The sequence below is a fragment of the Saccopteryx leptura genome, chromosome 8 (genome assembly GCF_036850995.1).
Source record: "Saccopteryx leptura isolate mSacLep1 chromosome 8, mSacLep1_pri_phased_curated, whole genome shotgun sequence".
Taxonomy (NCBI): Eukaryota; Metazoa; Chordata; class Mammalia; order Chiroptera; family Emballonuridae; genus Saccopteryx; species Saccopteryx leptura.
This window is the reverse complement of record NC_089510.1, coordinates 21770043-21790163: the sequence shown is the minus strand read 5'-3', so window position 1 is coordinate 21790163 and position 20121 is coordinate 21770043. Positions and strand designations below refer to the sequence as shown.

Below are 20121 nucleotides of genomic sequence, written 5' to 3'. Positions count from 1 at the left end.
AAAAATAAATTTGGTAATGGTATCAAGAACTTTAAAAACCTCCTAAAATATAATAATCTTAGTTCTAAAATATATTCTAAGGGGAGATATTCAAAACAACCTGAAATAGCTACATGGTAAAAATACACTGTGCAAAAAACCATTTTGGACAAAAACAAACAAACAAAAGTTAATTACGTTGTTATTTATAAAAATGAAAGCACGGCCCTGGCCAGTTGGCTCAGCGGTAGAGCGTCGGCCTGGCGTGTGGGGGACCCGGGTTCGATTCCTGGCCAGGGCACATAGGAGAAGTGCCCATTTGCTTCTCCACCCCCCCTCCTTCCTCTCTGTCTCTCTCTTCCCCTCCCACAGCCGGGGCTCCATTGGAGCAAAGATGGCCCGGGTGCTGGGGATGGCTCCTTAGCCTCTGCCCCAGGCGCTAGAGTGGCTCTGGTCGCGGCAGAGCGATGCCCCGGAGGGGCAGAGCATCGCCCCCTGGTGGGCAGAGCGTCGCCCCTGGTGGGTGTGCTGGGTGGATCCCGGTCAGGCGCATGCGGGAGTCTGTCTGACTGTCTCTCCCCGTTTCCAGCTTCAGAAAAATATAAAAATAATAATAATAATAATAAAATGAAAGCATAAAACAACCAATAATAAATAAAACAACCAATAATAAATAAGTGTTTAAAAATAATAGATCCATACAATTCAATATTAGGTAAAATTAAGACTGCTTATAAAAACCTGATTTAAAAATTGATGTTAATAGATTATAGTATTAAGTGAACAAAACAAAACGAGAACATATATTTCCAGGCATAAGACAATTTAAATTATAGCATTCTGGTTTGCATTAGGTAGTACAAAGTTAACAATTTTAAACAGTTATTAAGAAAATATGTTTACGATTACAATTTTAGCATTTCAGTCAGCATGGCAATCCACTGGGAGAGTATCTCATTTCATTTCAAGCTGGTTTTACAATACTCTTCATTATCTATCATTTGGTTGATACATTTTACCAAGACATTCCAATGACTCTAATAATAGCAAAATTATTAAGGGCAATTTTTAAGTGTTCTACTTTCTATATATCATTTACTTAATTTAAAGAATATTCAATGCCCCAAACCCTTTTTCTGTATTTAGTTTTACCAACAAATTCTTTTTATAAACACACTAAAAAAAGTACTTTTTCTTGCATGTGTGAAGTCTGAAAATAAGAATTTTGCAAGAGTAATAAGATAATTATTTTTATATATTTTAAAGATTTTACTTATTGATTTTAGAGAGGGGAGGGAGAGAGAGAGAGAGAGGGAGAAAGGCAGGGAGAAAAAGGAACGAGAAGCGCCAACTCTCAGCTTCTTCTGATCTGTGCGTTGACTGGGCAAGACACGGCTCTGAACTGGCAACCTCAGCATTCTAGGTCAATGCCTTATCCACTATGCCACCACATGTCAGGCAAATAACCATTTTGATTACTTACAATCCTCTCTCATTAGAGATGACTAATAAAGCTTCAAAAATGGAAAGCCATGTCACTTTAAAAATTATTGTTTTGAAGCAATAGCTAATAATTTGGGCACTTTCTCTTTTTTTTTCTATAACATACCAACTGGTTATTAACAACAAATTTAAGTTTCAAGTTTTCTGAAAATGCATTCTTCTCAATATTCACAGTAACTTGTCACAAAGGGACATATTCCGAGTTATCTTGAAACATTCCATAATATTAAATTTCAAAGAAGTCTCACGAAGCATGGCCCTTGCTTACGTTAGTAATATCTATGCCTGTCACGTTACTTGTATTTGCTGGATTACTCCTAGAATCCTTTTTTTAAGTATCATATTTATTCATCTATTTATTGAAATTCTGATCATTGTAAAATCCTGATGCTGATATTTATCTTCGAATCAATTGTAGCATATTGTTTTTTCCAGTCTCATCTACTGTCAATGTATTCTGTGTATAAAGTATGGACCCAGTGCTACCGTGGTTACTACAGGCTCCGGAGCAGAATGGGGCAGATCAGAGACTCCAGCACAGTCAAGGGCTATGAGGATGGTACAGCACGAAACTCACACAGGTGCCGTGAGATTTGCACAGCCTAACTGTAGAAAGTGCCTAGAATCTCATTGGCATCTAGGAAAAGCTGACTAAATATTCATTTTTAATGAGTAAATTAAAATCAAGGGAAAGACATTATCACTCCTGTTCATCTTCTCCACAGATTACTATAATTTTATCCAATATTCTTCTATTTATAATATAAAAATTAAATTGGTTTTCATAGTTTTTCAAAATTTCATTGTTGAATATGAATCAGTAGTTATATATTCATTTTTATAGCCTTCTGTGCTTCTTTCCATTTAAACATATATTCATAATTTCTTTTAAATTATGCAATTTATTCTCTTATTATTTTGCAAGTTTAATGGAAAGTTATCAAAAAAGAAAAAAATCTCATATATATAAGTTTGTCATTTGTATATGTGTTAGTAACAAAAAGACACCTATTTTTCAATTTATTATAGCACTATTTCTTTGAGGAAGACTTAAATTTTTTTTTATTTCTTTCTAAAAGGTTGAAATTACTGAAGCTGTCAAAAAACAGTTTCCTATTTTTCACTTCCCCTCAGCATATACCCAGAACTAGCCGCCTTCTTGGGCATGGATTACGTCTGAGTTAGAAGGACGGCAGTTGAGATTGATAAAGCAATACCCCTGGGAAAAGATGATTAACATGTATAAAGGGATTTCCCTGCAGTATAAATACCAGCACGGGCCCTCTGGGTGCTGCAGAGCTTTCCTGATGTATATATGCAGGTAGTGAGATTTGAAACAGCCCTTTGAGACGGTAATATAATAAAACTCTGATTTGGGGAGCAACAATTTTCCTCATTTTTCTACTCACTTGTGGGAATGAGTTGCCAACCTTTCACTTCGGCTGATACCTTTATACCTCTGAATTCTGAGACTTCTGCAACTCTGCCTCTGATAATGCATCACAGTGCTGCCGAGTGCCTACCAGTATCCAACCATACCACCAATGTGATGTCTACAGGTACTGACTCTAATAACAGTCTACAGGTGGCTGGGCCTAAAGATTTTAGAATGGGTGCTTTGACTCATATTTAGAATTTCTTTGCTTCTTTTCTTTTTTTTCTTTTAGTTTAATAAGTTTTAAGTTAATTATCAAGGATATTAAAGAAGTCAAAATATCTAAGAAATTTTTCAAATGATATTATTAGTAAATGTACTAACTTAAGCTATTTTTGGTTTCACTATAAAAATCTGTTTTTCACATAGGTAAACAGTGAATTTGGCTCTTTTTATAAAAAAAATTATTTTAATGAAAAGTCTATGGGTAAAGAGCAAAACTAAAGAAATAGTCTAAAATAATTTAGTGTTTTAAAGGTGTAAGTTCTTTACTTAAAAGTTTATTTGGTTTTTAGATTACATTTGCTATTATTCTAAAACCAAGCAAATATTGATACTTCATAGTAAACACAACTAAATGGTTTCCAATACCAATAATAATGGATTTCAAAGAATAAACTAATTAAATAATTTTAATAAACTTACTTTTACATAATTCAAAACTCAAAAATATAAACTAGAAATAATATATAACATTTAGAGCCCAGGAACTGAGTTAATTTTTTTCAAGAACTGAGTTCTGAAGAGACTTCAACCTCTAAATAACTTTTAATATTTTCTTATATAACTTTCTTAAATGAAAATTAAGCTTGAGAATTCAAATATATTGTTTTAAATCATCAATCAAATAAGTATGTTCTGCTAATGCATAATTCATTCCTTAACCATGTAGCAACAAATAAAGTGTTTTAAAGTACAATTATAATTAGACTAAGTCGAGTAAATTTTTTCCATTAGATAGAAATGTACTGTATTCATTTTCCACTTACCTTGAAAGGAATCTAAAGAGGAAATAAATTTTATATGTTAGAAATCAAAATTTGAGTAAATTCATATTGTTATTTAAATGATTTAGGGTTTATCTTTTATTATAATTAAACTGTTTTCAAATACATATGTAAGATCAGTATTAATCTTTAGTTAGATTTTTAAAGATATAGAGATTATGGAGGTAGACTTTGGTAAAATCATTAATCTGAGATTTTTTCCACCTACCTAAGATTCTCATAATTTAATTTAAAAAGTAATAATGGAATATATTTAAACATATTTTTGAAAATATAATAAAATATTTTAACCAAAAATATGTGCTATAAATATTTAAACTATCACATAGCTAATTGTATATTTTTAAAAATAGATCTTTCTATGATCTGGGGATTGTTGGTTTAGTCTAACATATATAAATATTATTTTAGAATTAAAATAAAATTTAGAATTGAGGTAATGATTTAGCAAGTTTAGGCTCAAAACCCCATTTATTTAATTTAAAATGTATTTTTTAAATAAATAAGTAGGATATTTAGTCATTCCGATTATTCTTTACCCAACTGCTCTACTTGATCTCAGCCAAAAGATCAAAAAGCAATTTTATCCAGCTTCTCAAAATCAGAAAAACAAAATGTATTTTAAACTTTATGAAGTGAAAAAAATTTATCATGACTAAAAATGACCTAAATGTATTTTAAATGATAATAGCATTGAATTGATATTTTTCCATGAAATCATAATTATTTGTCCAAATAAGGAATTATAAATAAGGGTTATAATAAGAGAACATGGGTCTTTAATTTTATTTTATGTTTGTTTTTAATTTGGGAATGTATAGGAAGGCTTTTATGTCTAATGATAATATAAAATGACTTTACATGTCAATCGTAAAATGAAAATCTGTGCAGACACTTTGCTTACTTTAAAATTCTTTATTAAATTGACTAGAGTGGCATTGGTTAATAAAATGATATAGGTTTCAGGTCACAATTCTACAGTTCATCATCTCTATATTACATTGTGCATTCAACACCCCAGGTCAAGTCTCCCTCCAACACCACCTAGCCCCCCTCTACTTTCTGAAGAGACCTCATGGCTTTATAATCACTAGCTCTATCTCAAGATTTTCAAGTGATTCAAATTCTATTTTCAAAATGTTATATTTCTTTAAGAAGATATGATTACATTTACGAAAAATGAACACAATGTTCAGGAGATGAAGGAGAATAAGGAAATGAAAAGCATGAAGAAACACTGTCCAGTAATTTTATCGTCAATAGTTTTTGCTTTCAGGTCATCTCGGTGATCCGTGTTTGAAGCTTGGATTAGGAAAATTTAATAATTTAAATTTACTTTTAAAATACACATTGATTCCAAGAGGCATGTAATTATTTATGAACAAGTTTATACTTGTAGACTAGGCACAACCTTTATAGACATTGCCATTCAACAATCAACTCATTTTTTGACTAGCTGTATAATTAGAACTGTTAAAGTGTTTGTGTGAATGCAGAAACCGACAAACTCAAGGTTTCACTATCAATATAAACACCTCATACATTGCCACAGGATTTTTATAAATCTCTACATTGAGTGGATTTTTATCATTGTATCCAATAGGAGTCTAGTTGCTCTGCCACTTCCTCTTTGATGGGAGAAATCTGTAAGGAAAATAAGCAAAGGTAAAGATGGTTCAAGGATCAATTGCTATATTTATTCTTCTAGAGAAAGACCACTTTATAATACCATATTAAGAGCCTATTCTAGTCAGTTTGTTGCAATGTCTATATTGGATGGAGCCTAAAAGAATTCTGCAACTCTCAATTAGCTAAGGTCCGAACTGGCCAGTCACCCCCTCACAAAGCATAGGCTAATCAGTGAAGGCTCCTGTCCACTTTGATGATATATGAGCTTATTACCTGAGATACAATTGAATCCCTAGTTTGAACCTACTCAGAGAACTTCCTCCGTACAAAAACAAACAGTAGGCATGTAAATTTAAAAGTTGTATATATGTGTATTTTTGAAATGAAACGAATGTGTCTTGAATCCTCATACATTTTCTTACCAGTCCCGTCTATTTTGTCTTTGATCCAAACTTCTAAATGTTTGCGTACGTATTTCTCGTTGACAACGTTGGGAAACACAGCAACTGGACTTCATTATTCTGTTCCTTCCTGTCATTATGGAAACCAGCCATCAACCTATGGAGTGATGGCAGGTAAGAGAAATTATCTTCACATATACGATTGAGTTTGGGGAAACTTAGATACAGAAATCATACAATAGGAAAAGTTTTTCTTGCATTTTGTTATCACCCAGAGTATGTAATAAAAAAAAATGAAACATGGATTTATGCCTATAAATTTGAAAAAATGTTGAACCAAAAATTTAATTAATTTGTAATTCAAAACTTCTCAGATAAAACTAAATGAAACATTAAAACTTAAAAATAAAATATTTCCAAACCAATATTCTCTTCCATTCAATGAAGCAGCATTCTGAATAAACTAGCATCACCATCTTCATGGTGACCTGGGGTGGCGCAGTGGGATAAAGCATCCACCTGGAATGCTGAGGTCAGCGGTTCAAAAAACCACCTTTACGGTGAAATGAAGACTCTTGTTCTTAACAATTACATGTAAATCTTAATGTCTCTTTTTAGTAATTAGGAAATAAGGAGAGCCACATTTTTTTCTTCCCCTTTGAAAACTGATCATTTATGATTCACTTAATAGTTAATCAATATTCATGGTTAATGAGAAGAGTCCTCATTAATGATGAACTTTCATTATAAAATAGTCAAGTGATATGCGTTTATCCATTAGAGGTGCAGGCAGAATACTTTCTGTGGCCTCCACCATATTTTGATTATGAAGACAGAAAATGACATGTCTTCGTATTCATGGTCTCATGCTGCTCTTTTGGAGAATAGCCTTGCTTTTCATTCAGTGATTCCCCTGAAGCCAGGTACAACTTCATGGGCCCTCAAAACCCAGGAACCTGCGGCAATGGGCTGAAGTTAGCGCGAAGATCAAATCAGCCACAGACCAAATACTTTCAGATGGTTTTCGCTACCACCTTCCTTTCCATCAGATCAAGGCCCGTGCCTTTGGGCCTAGTGAGTTCCCAGCTGCCCTGAGAAGGAGAATATCCTTCCAGTTTTCGGATTGAGGCAACCAGGCTTAGGCAGCTCAAGGTAGGCTGGTACAAGTTTCCTGGCAGGCACCCAGCAAACTCAGAGAGGCCCTTGGGAAAGCCCTTTAAAACAATTCAAAGCCTGGGTTAACAACATCAAAAGCAAAATGTTCATCTAAGATTTGAAGGTATCATTGTAGTCTTTAAATATGTATGTTACTGAAAAAATAACTCACCACAGCCAGCATTTAGATTATATTCAAATATTTTTTTGACAGTGGTATCATTAAAATGTGATATCCTTCCTAATTTGTTAGAATATCACTATTTTAACATATATTCAAGCATAAGAATTTTTATCATGGCAGACTAAGCTCAGAGAATCTGAACTCTCCTGCCCTCATACCGAGAGAAGCTACACAAATTGAGTTATAAAACACAGGAATTCAGAAATAAAATACACAAGAGAAACCTGGTTATGTCGTTTGAATTTGCTGAGTCATCTCATGGCGTTCATCAGATCAACCACCTCCACACACTCCACAGAAATGTCTTATCATCAAGCACAAAAGCAGGTTCACTGGCACATACCCCATACAGAAGCAGAGCTACAGAAGACAGCACTGTATTTCAATGGACGTGGAATTGCTTTATTTTAATGTGGTTATCTTATTACTCATACTCTGATTCTTACATTTAGTTTGAACATTTTATTAAATTAATAACCCACTGAAAAGGAAAGGCTACAGCTAATATTTTTGTTAAAGTTACTGGGGATGACTTTAGTTATAAAATGAATTCACTGTGCCTTATGGTCCAGGTGTGGGCATGCCAAAGAGATTGACTAATCAGGAGCAGTGAATTAGACATTCCATGAACTACTTGTGAAACCTTGTTCAAGTCACTTAACATCTCTGAGTTCCTACTGTCTCTCTCTCTCTTTTTAAAAAAATTGTGTGGGTACCGCAACTCTATTACATTTTTATGAACTCAACGTGTCTTTCTCCTTTGATTTTGTCTTTAGATACACTAACAGCTAAATTCCTTCTTCTGTCTCTTCACCTCTGGGAATTTAGATAATTCAAGTATAGATAATAGCAACCAGGGAATTATAAATGTTAGTAAAAATTTCTTCTAGCTCATCACAAAACAAAAACAGCAAACACCCTCAAGATTTTGATTCCTGGGTATCTGAGATTGTTTCTGTTCTCGTTTCTTAAGCTGGGTGAAAGTTCAGAAACAAGCTCTGTGGGCTGTCCACCCCATCCACCAACCTGTGGAAACTGAGCAACTCAGCTAGATGGAAATGAGTGTCTAACCTGGCAAAGTCGTATTACAGAATGGTCAGACCAAGACTTGGTGTGAGAGTTCTTGTTTACAAACTAATCTTAAAGGAAAGCAAAATAGCTGAGGACCAGGTTTGGGAATCAACCAAGAAGATGAATGTCCACTTTTTCTTTTTTTAAATGAAAAGTAGATAATAAGAGAAAAGATTACTATGATTGAAAGTGCCCACTTCACATGGACTAATAAAAAAGCAACAGAAATTTGTTTGATAGTTGACATAGAGAAATAGCCTGCTTTGGGGTTCATTTCTTCATTCTCAAATCTTTCTTTCTTTCTTTCTTTCTTTCTTTCTTTCTTTCTTTCTTTCTTTCTTTCTTTCTTTCTTTCTTTCTTTCTTTCTTCCTTCCTTCCTTCCTTCCTTCCTTCCTTCCTTCCTTCCTTTCTTCCTTCCTTCCTTCCTTTCTTTTTTCTTTCCTTCTTTTTTTCCTTCTTTCTTTTCTTTTCTTTTCTTTCTCTTTCTTTCTCTTTTTCTTCCACCCTTCCTTCCTCCCTCCCTTCCTCCCTCCCTCCCTCCTTTCCTTCCTTCTTTCCTTCCTTCCTTCCTTCCTTCCTTCCTTCCTTCCTTCCTTCCTTCCTTCCTTCCTTCCTTCCTTCCTTCCTTCCTTCCCTTTCTCCCTCCCTCCTTCCCCCTTTTTTCCCTTCTCCCCTTCCTCCCTCCCTTCCCACCATCCTCCCCTCCCTTCCCTCCTCTTTTCCCTCCCCTCTCCCTTCCCCTTCCCCTTCCCCCCTCCCTTCCTCCCTTCTTCCCTTCCTCCCTTCCTCCCTTCCTCCCTTCCTCCCTTCCTCCCTTCCTCCCTTCCTTCATTTTTATTTCTCCCTTGTTCTGGTTGTGTTGTTGACTCTGAGGGAAGATATATTTCTGAAGAGCTTTTGCCTCTGTCATGAAGGGCCTCTCCGTAGCCCTAACCTGGTATATTTCCCTTGTTATTTTAGTCTCTGTCTCAGCTTCTCAGGTTGGTGACCCTAGCAGAAAAGCAGCCATAGGCAATATATAAACAAGTGGGCATGGCTGTGTTCCAAATAGGCTTAATTTACAAAACCATGAAGGGGATCCCCTGTTGTACATGATGAGATTTACCAGTACACAAAAGAGAAAAGGTCACAATTCAAATTTATGATTTTCTTCGCATTATGCATTTAGAACAAAAGAAAATAAATAGAAATATTCCAATGCTATTCAAACGCGCATTCCTGTCTATGTCCACAGCAAGGCAGAGCGTTTTGCTTTGCTCTCTGCTTTCCCTGTTCCTTCTTTTAGGCTTCAGAGACGCTGTCCGTTAGCACCTGGCAGAGCTACGTGCCGCAGCAGAGCAACCCGCCCGGTACCACGGTACACGGAGCCAGTGCCCTGCACAGCAAGCCAGACCTCTGCAGCCCACTGCCCGCGTCAGACAGTCACCTCTGTTCTCCCACCCCGCCACACAGACAGACAGACAGAGCAATTCAGCAAGGCGTGCAGCCAATGTGAAAATACACTTCGGGCTGTACAGAATATGCAGACTCTTCCAGGCTTGTCTAGACTTCCAGACAGCTTCGCTTCGTTAATGTTTGGGAAGCTGAAAACGAGACTCGCCGCTGCACATGGCTCACGGCATCTTTCCTCTTCGTCGTTTCCCCTTTTTTTCTAATCCAGGATTTAGAATTATTTTTAAAATATCTGCCCAAATATACCACACCGATCACTTCTCGCTCTCCCCCAAATACAGGTTCACACGATCGAAACTGTAGTGTGTCTGGCTGTGCTTATAACTCATTACGAATTTCTGTAGAGATTTCCTTCCAGGAACGCATGTCCCTGTGGATAATAGTGGGTACTTTCACGTAATGAGAAATAAAAACAGATCACACATGTTTTCCTTTTTATGCTGGATGCCCAGCCTTTGAACATGGCATTTCCTGTGCTCTTTTCAGGTTCATGATCAAATTCATTTTCTAAATCTCTATTTTCCCAAACCATTTAAAATGTATAACAACCATTGCATGTTATAAATTCTCCAGAAGTAGAGGTGGCCCGCTTCTAGTATTTTAATGAATTATTATAATATTGGTCTGAAAGTCTTTTAATGTAGTCAAATGTATTTAAAGTACAGAAGTCTTTTTTATTTTTTTTAAGGATTTTATTTATTGATTTCTAAGGAACAGAGGAGAAAGAGAGAAAGCGAGTAGAGAAGCGGAAAGCATCAACTCATAGTAGTTGCAACCTGTATGTACCTTGACCGGGCAAGCCCAGGGTTTTGAACCAGTGACCTCAGAGTTCCAGGTTGATGCTTTATCCACTGGGCCAGCACAGAATTTGATTTACCTGAGTACAGATGAGGCGATTATTTTGATGTGGTTTATTGCAATGTTCATTGGGCTTACCTTCTAATTTCAACTGGATAGTTAATTTGTTGTGGCACCAAAGGAAAGTTATTTAACTTCTCTTTACTTAAGTTTCCTAAATTTTAAATTGTGGGTAAAAAAAAAAAAATTGTAGTCTTCCTACCGCATCTGTTTATATAAGGATAAGAAGATGACAAATGCAAAATGAACACAGCCACTGAGTGTCACAGAAAATGTGTAGCACTGTGAAACTATGATGAACAACAAAAATTGAGTGATCAGGACTGCTAGCAAATTCAGACTTTATGGCATCTCATTATAAAAGATACGCACAATATTACTTATGTAAAATAAACATAACTCGATATAGGTTAAATGAGGTATCAAAAGTACCTTAAAATACATTAAAAGTACAAAATCAAACGGCAGTATGATATTTTTTATCTCTGCTTTTACTGTGTTTCAGAGTGTTTCATATTCAGTGAACTAATTGGCATTTGATATTTATGAATGATGAAAGAAGTAAAAATTCTTTTACATATAAGAACCAAATCTGGCCTGACTTGTGGTGGCGCAGCGGATAAAGCATTGACCTGGAAATGCTGAGGTCGCTGGTTCGAAGTCCCTGGGCTTGCCTGGTCAAGGCACGTGTGGGAGTTGATGCTTCCTGCTTCTTCTCCCCCTTCTCTCTCTCTCCTTCTCCTCTCTTTAAAATCAATAAATAAAATCTTTTAAAAATGTTACAAAAAAAAGAACCAACTCTGAAAGCAGAAGCAAAAGAAAAGTTGAGATAAATATTAAGTAGATGTGAAAATAAATGTGATCAGTTATCTTTTTATACATACTAGTGTTTCTTTTATTTCAACTAGCAAAAACCTAAAAATAATAGAAAGCTAAGAATGAACCCCAAAAGTAATAAACATTTTCAAAAATAAACTATGTAATTAATGAAACATTGATATAATTGCTTTTAAGTTTTTTGTCTGGTCTGATCAGTTTAACATTCACTAAGGCAATCATTGAATGATAACTGACTTTTTAAAAACTAAAACTGGATAATTTTCCTTTTAAAAGTAGCATAGGTAGGAATGGTTCCTCTCAAATATTTTTCATACCTGTGAAACAGCTAAATTTATTTTATGCCTTTTTGTTGAATCTCTCACTTCTGTATTTACTTTGATTCAGAAAAAAGACATAGTCTCCTGGATAGGGGTCCACTATAATTACATATACTGATATAAATAATATAAGCTGACAATTTGCTGACTTACACTATTCTTTACTCATTACATATTGATATATTAATTTAAGGTCTATTTATTCTGGCAAAATACATTATTACTCATGTCTTTGATTTGGAAATGTATTTATGAAGAAATTATAGGTAGCACAAACTCAATGTGTATTTTCAGTGTTCACAAAAATGCTTATTCCACATACTGTGTAGTAATTTATTTTTAGTTTAAATATTTATTTATATTTATAAGAAACATGATTAATTACTGAATAGTTTATTTACAATAAATATCTTGGTTATATGTGTGTCACTTAATGTAAATCAAAGTGACATCTCTGCCAATTAAGACATCATGGATTGAAGAAAAAAATAGAAATAAAATATTTGAGAATTTGGCTTATATTATTTTCTCACCCATGCTCCCCAACTGAGAGAGACTCTTCTCTACTAATGAAGAATGAAATCTGGGAGCAACCTGAAAACTTAGATATTTTAGTGTTTTTGTGATTTGTTGTTCAACGCAATGCTTTACTCTTCATGCGTGATTACCTGTCATCTCTAGAATTGTCCTCTTCCTTGTCACTTATTTCTTCTTCTTAAAAATTATCAAAAAGAGGCCCTGGCAGGTTGGCTCAGTGGTAGAGCGTTGGCCTGGCGTGTGGGAGTCCCGGGTTCGATTCCTGGCCAGGGCACACAGGAGAAGTGCCCATTTGCTTCTCCACCCCTCCCCCTCTCCTTCCTCTCTGTCTCTCTCTTCCCCTCCTGCAGCCAAGGCTCCATTGGAGTAAAGTTGGCCCGAGCGCTGGGGTGGCTCTATGGCCTCTGCCTCAGGTGCTAAAATGGCTCTGGTTACAACAGAGCAATGCCACAGATGGGCAGAGCATCGCCCCCTGGTGGGCATGCCGTGTGGATCCCGGTCGGGCGCATGTAGGAGTCTGTCTGACTGCCTCCCCATTTCCAACTTCAGAAAAATACAAAAAAAAATATCAAAAAGGATTTCATTATGCTGAATGCTTTTCAAAAATTCTTGTTGCTTACTTTTTTTGTTGTTTATTGATTTAGAGAGAAAAGGGAAAGAGCAGGCAAGCAAGAGAGAGAAACACTGATTTGTTGTTCCACTTATTTTTGCATTCATCAGTTGACTCTTGTTTGTGCCCTGGCCAGGGATCGAACCCACAACTTTGGCATTATCAGTATGACGCTCCAAGCAACCAAACAACCCAGCCAGGACTGTGGCTTACTTTTTAATAGAACTTTAATAATTACTTTCTGTTCATGTCTATTCATTTCATATATATATATATATTGATATATGGGGGTTTTGGGGTTTTTTTTTGGTGAAAGAGTCAAAGAGACAGAGACAGACAGGAAGGGAGAGAGATGAGAAGCAAGAGTTCTTCATTGAAGCACTTTAGTTGTTCATTGATTACTTTCTCGTATGTACATTGACGGGGCTACAGCAGACTGAGTAACCCCTTGTTCAAGCCAGCAACCTTGGGCTCAAGCTGGTGAGCCTTGCTCAAACCAGATGATCCCGTGCTCAAGCTGGTGACCACGGGGTTTCAAACGTGGGTCTTCTGCCTTCCAATCCGATGCTCTATCCACTGCGCCACCACCTGGTCAGGTGCTTCTTAAATATATTTAAACTATATTAATGTAGTTTATATTCTCATTCTTTTTTTATCTGCCTTTGTTAAATAAAATAAAAAGGCATGATTATTTCCCTTCAAAGTTAAGCATTTACTGATGAAACAGTCAGGCTTCTGTATATCATAAATCAATTTTCTTATCCTAAGAAAACTTTCCAGCATAGCACTTAACCATGTGACTTGATTATAACAAACATCACACATTATTTGTCAATGAATTAAGAAAATAGAGATGAAAATATACATTTTACTTAGAGCTGAACCTCAGATTCCCAGGAATGGGTGTCTTTTTTTTTTTTAAGACTTTTATTCATTTTAGAGAGGAGAGAAAGAGGAGAGAGGGGGGGGAGAGAGAGAGAAAGGGAGAGAGAGAGAAGAGGGGAGGAGCAGGAAGCGTCAACTCCCATATGTGCCTTGACCAGGTAATCCCAGGGCTTGGAACCGGTGACCTCAGCATTCCAGGTCGACGCTTTATCCACTGCACCACCACAGGTCAGGCAGGAATGGGTGTCTTTTAAGAGAAAAAAAATATAATGGAAAACTTACACGTCTGAGAGAATTTGCTTATTTCCATTTTAAATATTTGCAATTCTCTGCTTATTTCCTTTGGCATTCTCTTTGTTTTTGCTACTCTGAGAAGGTGGGAAAGAAATAATCCAATTTAAACTAAGCTACTCTGACTTCAGAAGACAAAATGTCAGTTAATCTTTTAGAATTAAGGCTGGTTGCAGCAGGAACATGGCTCTAAGGCAAAATCTTGGCTTGTGCAGAAATGGGGGTGATTCCAAGTGACCCTTTCCTTTCTTTGTTTATTCGTAGGTAGTTTGACCCCTTGCCTCTATAAGTTTCCTGACCACACCTTGGGCCATGGCTTTCCCCCCATGCACCAGCCTCTGCTGGCGGAGGACCCCACCACCACTGACTTCAAGCAGGAACTCAGGCGGAAAAGTAAATTGGTTGATGAGCCGATAGACATGGATTCTCCAGAGATTCGAGAACTTGAAAAGTTTGCCAATGAATTTAAAGTGAGAAGAATCAAGCTAGGTACGTGCTTTGAAGGGCGATGGGACACACCACTTGGTCTGCTGATCCTTCCTGTACGTATTCCCGTTCATTCTCTTCTACTCCGCTCGGAAGTCCAGGACAGTCCTTGTTCTGTGTCTCTCCTGTAGATTTAAGTTTGTCTAATTGTGAAAATCATACAAAGCCTTACTTTCTTGTAAATTTTAAATAGCTTAAATACATAGATTTTCAGGTTAATGGCACTCATTTTCAACTCAACCCCCTCAAGATTACTCTAGAAGTGCCCAGTTCTCTATATATTTCATTTGAACTGTTGAAGAGAATATGCATTCATATTATTCAAAGGCAAAGAAGAATATAAATAAAATACACCCCTCTGCCTGTCATTCCTGTTTGCCAACGTTGTTAGCTTCTTGTGTATCCTTTTAGAAATACTTATGCATATATATACAAATACGTATATTTCTTTTTTCTCTAGGAATTATTTTTTTTATTCAGTGAAAGGAGGGGGACTTTCTCCCACATGTGCCCCAGCTGGGATCCACCCAGAACACCCACCAGGGGGTGATGCTCTGCCCATCTGGGGCATTGCTCCATTGCAACTGGAGCCATTCCAGCGCCTGAGGCAGAGGCCATGGAGCCAATCTCAGCCCCCTCATAGCCAACCTGAGCCCAGGGTCAACTCTAGCCATGGCTGCAGGAGGGGGAGAGAGAGAGAGAGAGAAGGAGAGAGTGAGAGAGAGAGAGAAGCAAGAGGGGGCAGGAGGGAGAAGCAGATGGGCGCTTCTCCTGTGTGTCCTGACCAGGAATCAAACCCAAGACATCCACATTCCGGACCGACACTCTACCACTAAGCCAACAGGCCAGGAGGAATATTTATTTCTTCATCCAGATTTTTCTGTATTATTTAATTATTTTGGCGAGTTTTCCATACTAGTTTTTAAAGAGCTTGTTTGTTCTAATGGATCTGTCATACTACACTTCACAATTGTTTTAACCAGTTCTCTACTGATGGTAAATTTATGTGGTCTTCAATATTAGTCCGTGAAAAACAATGTTACAATAATTAATTTCATCAGTGTCATTTTGTACCTATACAAATATAGGTGAGGGAAAAGTGTTAAAAACAAAACTGCTTCATTAAAGAGTATGTGCATACCTGTAATTTTGCAGATGTCCAATTTGTCTGTGTAGACGTTGCACCAAATTTCACTGCCATTGTGCATGTCTCCTGTGCCACTCCTCTATGAAAGCAGATATTTTTGTTGTTGTTGGTTTGTTTGTTTTTGTTTTCTCCTTAATAACATATCATCAGAACTTAGAACAGTGGCTGACACATAGGATAACTAAACAGTTGTTGAAGGAAAAATAGGCAATTAATCTTTTGGATCTTTGCAAATCATACAGCTAATAGGTGTACCTCATGGTAGTTTCATTTTAAATTTCTCTTAGGTGTGAAGATTCAAAAGCATCCTTTCATGTATTTGACAGTCATTTGTAGTTTTGTTTCTGTGAATTGTCTATTCATAGCCTTTGCTCACTTTCCATTGAAAAGTGTTTTTAACATAAAAATAACTGTAACAACCAACCTTGATTTAAATTCATGAAGTAGTGCAATAATTTTTAATAGATTGAAAATGATAGTTCAAAGCTCTGTACTTGTGAAATGAACCACAAGTTATTTTGTAATAATATATATCAGTAGGCATCATGTGTAACCACTTCATGCATACAGGTATATAGCCGTGGGCTCTGAATTAATATGTAGTTACTGTATGCAATAAAAATAGCAGTAGGCAATTTATAACATTCATTTTCAGTTTGGTATTTATATTGCTATGAATTTTTTTTTATATTGATGGTTCATAATAACTTATACTCTAAATATGTTTGGGACAATCAACGTGGATCTTTGCCAAGAGATAGAAGCGTTATCAAATGATATGATTAATGTACTTGGAAATGCATTTAAAATGTTGAGTGATCAAAGTCTCATAATGAACACGTTTCTAGAAAAAATAGGCATAATAACTTTTGTTTTATTTTGTACTCTTCAACAATATAGTTTATTTTTTTCACTCTTATAGTTGAGATAAAAATATTTATGATATAGCACCATATATTTTATACCTCCAGATCTTTCATAATAATAACATAGAATGCAAGAATTTTTAAGTATCTAATGACACATCTATCCAATTTGACTAACTATTATGAATGGCAGATGTTCCTATCTAAATTATTTTGACTTCTAGAAAAAAAATAATTAACTAGAAGGAATATTTTTTTGAAGTCCTGGGCAATTTTACACCGAACCTTATGAATAATTCTGAACTGCCCACAAGTATATGCTTAAAAGTGGTATTGAGCAATCGACAAAGGCAGATACACAGATTTATGCAATATTGGACCAGAAGCAATGCTTTGTGAAAGCTGGAGCTAACTGTCTTTCTCGTCCTTCCGCAGGATACACCCAAACAAATGTCGGGGAGGCCCTGGCAGCTGTGCACGGCTCTGAGTTCAGTCAGACCACTATCTGCCGATTTGAAAACCTGCAGCTCAGCTTCAAGAATGCGTGCAAACTAAAAGCAATCCTCTCCAAATGGCTGGAGGAAGCGGAGCAAGTGGGAGGTACTAATACTAACGGTGAATCTCTGAAGACTGTGAGCTTCTGACCTAATAGAAACAGTGGCTTCAGTTGGTAGGACTAATGCTAAAGTGAGAGGTTGGAGGTTTAGTTTTTTTTTTTTTCTTTTCCTTTGAGATGAAAAAGAACTGTCTTGTGTCATCATCATAGTAGAGAAGGAAGGCTAATCCAAGTGTAGAAGTAAATTTACTGAGAAGGGAATTAGTGAGAGAATAAGCTATATTGAGGAAAACTTTCTACACAGTAAGGCATAATGTGAATTTTTTTTAACACATTCAGATTTTTTTTTTGCCTCTGTACTACACTGCAGTGATTGTACATGCAATCATTCTTTATAACCTAACACTAGCACAACCCGAGCATGTGCACACACCAGTCTTCCAAGTGAATAGCATAAGCAATTGCAAAATGAGCCATCTAATGTGATCAAGTTATCAACCCATACTATTATGTCAAGGCTGGATAGAGAGCATGTTTTGAGAGCATTTAGGGCAGAGTTCCAACCAATGCAAAGCAGGGATATGATTTATAGACAATTATTTTTGTAAAGTTAATATTTATTTCTGTATTAATATTGTTTTATCTAGGGCTTGTAATACAAAATGGCATAGGTTGCAGAAAGTTAAAACAAAAATGCTATGGTGATTTTTTTTTTGCATTATTCTATAATTAACATTTGAAATCCAAGTCTGAGGGTGATTTTTCAAACCGTACTTGATTTCTGTAATTATCTCTCTTTTCCACATTACAGCTTTATACAATGAAAAAGTCGGAGTAAATGAAAGGAAAAGGAAACGGAGAACAACTATTAGGTATGCTTTTGAGATATTAAATGTTACTGGAGGAATAACAAGATATTTTACTAATGGAATAAGCATTTAGCGTAATATAGGTGCAACATAACATATAAACATAAGGTGAATATTGTCAATGGAAAAATACAACATATATGAAAAAGGCATATTTTAATAACTTAATAGTGAGAAGTGAAGAGCTAGTAGTTTTAAACATTTGATGGAATAGTATGTATTGTTTGCTTCAAGAACACATTTGCTCCACAAGTTTTGTATAAAACAGAAACTGAGCAATCACTTTTAAAAAATAGTGACTATTGCTGCTGTACTGTTGGATATAAGTCTTGCTTTGGAAATATGGCACCTGTTATTAAAAATAACAAAACTAGTAATCAGTATTTTAGTATCTTTAAGTACAGGGTGACTTCTTGCGATTTGTTTTTCGTGTGTCCCTTTGCGACCATTCCCTGAGGGCTGCCCCAAGGGCTGGACGTTTGCTCTTTTCTTCCCCGCAAAGCAGTCCCTGCACCCCAGAAAGGTTGTTCTTTGATCTTTTTGTAATCTCCGCTAGGCTCACAGAGGAAATGCAAAAGTATAGGTTTGGTTTTGGTTGGTTAGTTTTCACTAAACATTTCATGTTTTGTCAATAAAATGATTTCTGGGGGACATTTAGAAATGCCTACCGAAGTCCTCCTGTCCTTCTCAGGAAGTCTGCGCCCTCTTGTGGTGCAAAGTGGGATAAACGTAAAAAAATCTGGGTTACTCGATTTATTTCTTCTTGTGACTGGTAACGAATGGTTAGTACCTTGCATAAGGCAAGCATATAAAAGTACGACAAATCATACGTCCACCTTTGTTGAAGAGTTTACAAAATGTTTTCAGAGTTTCTAGGTTTTGTTTTCATGTTGATATTTAGGAAATTCAACCTAACTTAATTCTGATGTGCCACAAACATAATCTCACCCTGTCTCTCCACCCCCACCGCCTGCCCCCACCCCCGTCTCCCAGTATTGCTGCGAAAGGCGCTCTGGAGAGACACTTTGGAGAGCAGAACAAACCCTCCTCCCAGGAGATACTGAGGATGGCTGAAGAACTGAACCTTGAGAAGGAAGTAGTAAGAGTTTGGTTTTGCAACCGAAGGCAGAGAGAAAAACGGGTGAAAACAAGTCTGAATCAGAGTTTATTTACTATTTCCAAGGACAATCTTGAATGCAGATAAGGTTTCCTGTTGTGTGATTGCAAGTTTCTATTTTTCATTCCTTTCTGTTCTCCAACAAAAATAGAAAGTAGTTATTTAGCTGGCTTCAAAAATCACTTTATACCAATAACTTTCGCAAAAGCTTTTCTTTTCTATATTCTAAAAATTCAATTTAAATTATTTTGGTCAATTATTTTCTTTATTATTATTCATTATTATTTGGTCAATTATTTTCTTTATTATTATTTATATAAATAATAATAAATAATTATTCTTAGAAGCCATGTTGTACATTTTAACCTAAAGATACTAATAGGAAAAAACAATGAGTCTCCTTGGCTGGACTGCTCAGTTGGTTAGAGTACTCGCCCCATACGCCAAGATTGTGTGGGTTTGACCCTCCGTCAAGACACAAACAAGAATCAACCAAAGAATGAATCAATAAGTAGGACAACAAGTCAATGTTTCTCTCCATCTTTCTTTTCCTCTAAAATCAATCAATAAATGAAAAAATTGAAAAATAAAAGCAATAATTCTTTCCCAGTATCTATCATCTATCTATCTACCTACCTACCTAGCCATTAGCTATCTAAACACACACACACACACACACACACACACACACACACACACACACACACACGCACCCCTGGATCTTTTAAAGAGTTCTTTTCCCAAGACTGTGTGTTAGCTTTTTAAAATTTCAGTCAGTAATGTCCCATAAAGTCTATCACCAGAAAGTATTAGATCATTCCTTAACCAATGTACTGCTTACCATCAGCTCTAATAGTTTGTTTAAACTCAAGTTTTGCACTTAAGAGCCAGAGGTGCCTTAGAATTTTACTATTGCAATTAGGAA

At 36.1% G+C, this 20121-nt stretch overlaps 1 protein-coding gene across 2 annotated transcripts; it reads left to right on the top strand.

Moving 5' to 3' along the window:
- Positions 1-2899: 2899 nt before the first annotated feature.
- Positions 2900-19283, top strand: POU1F1 (POU class 1 homeobox 1). 2 transcript variants are annotated; one of them, XM_066347402.1, is made up of 6 exons: positions 2900-3041; positions 6057-6128; positions 14420-14644; positions 17090-17254; positions 18022-18082; positions 19073-19283. In XM_066347402.1, exons 1-6 carry the CDS (start codon positions 2900-2902, stop codon positions 19281-19283), a joined length of 876 nt encoding a protein of 291 aa, XP_066203499.1. The 2 variants fall into 2 exon arrangements, with proteins under 2 accessions (XP_066203499.1, XP_066203498.1); XM_066347401.1 differs by having other exon boundaries at positions 5979-6128.
- The last annotated feature ends 838 nt before the right edge of the window (positions 19284-20121 follow it).

What these genes read in the sequence shown, in the direction of transcription:
- POU1F1 (XM_066347401.1), top strand. Translation starts at nt 2,900, where the DNA reads ATGAGTTGCCAACCTTTCACTTCGGCTGATACCTTTATACCTCTGAAT. An exon ending in CACCAATGTGATGTCTACAG is followed by an intron (nt 3,042 to 5,978) that starts GTACTGACTCTA and finishes TTTTCTTACCAG; the next exon opens with TCCCGTCTATTTTGTCTTTG. An exon ending in AAACGGAGAACAACTATTAG is followed by an intron (nt 18,083 to 19,072) that starts GTATGCTTTTGA and finishes CCCGTCTCCCAG; the next exon opens with TATTGCTGCGAAAGGCGCTC.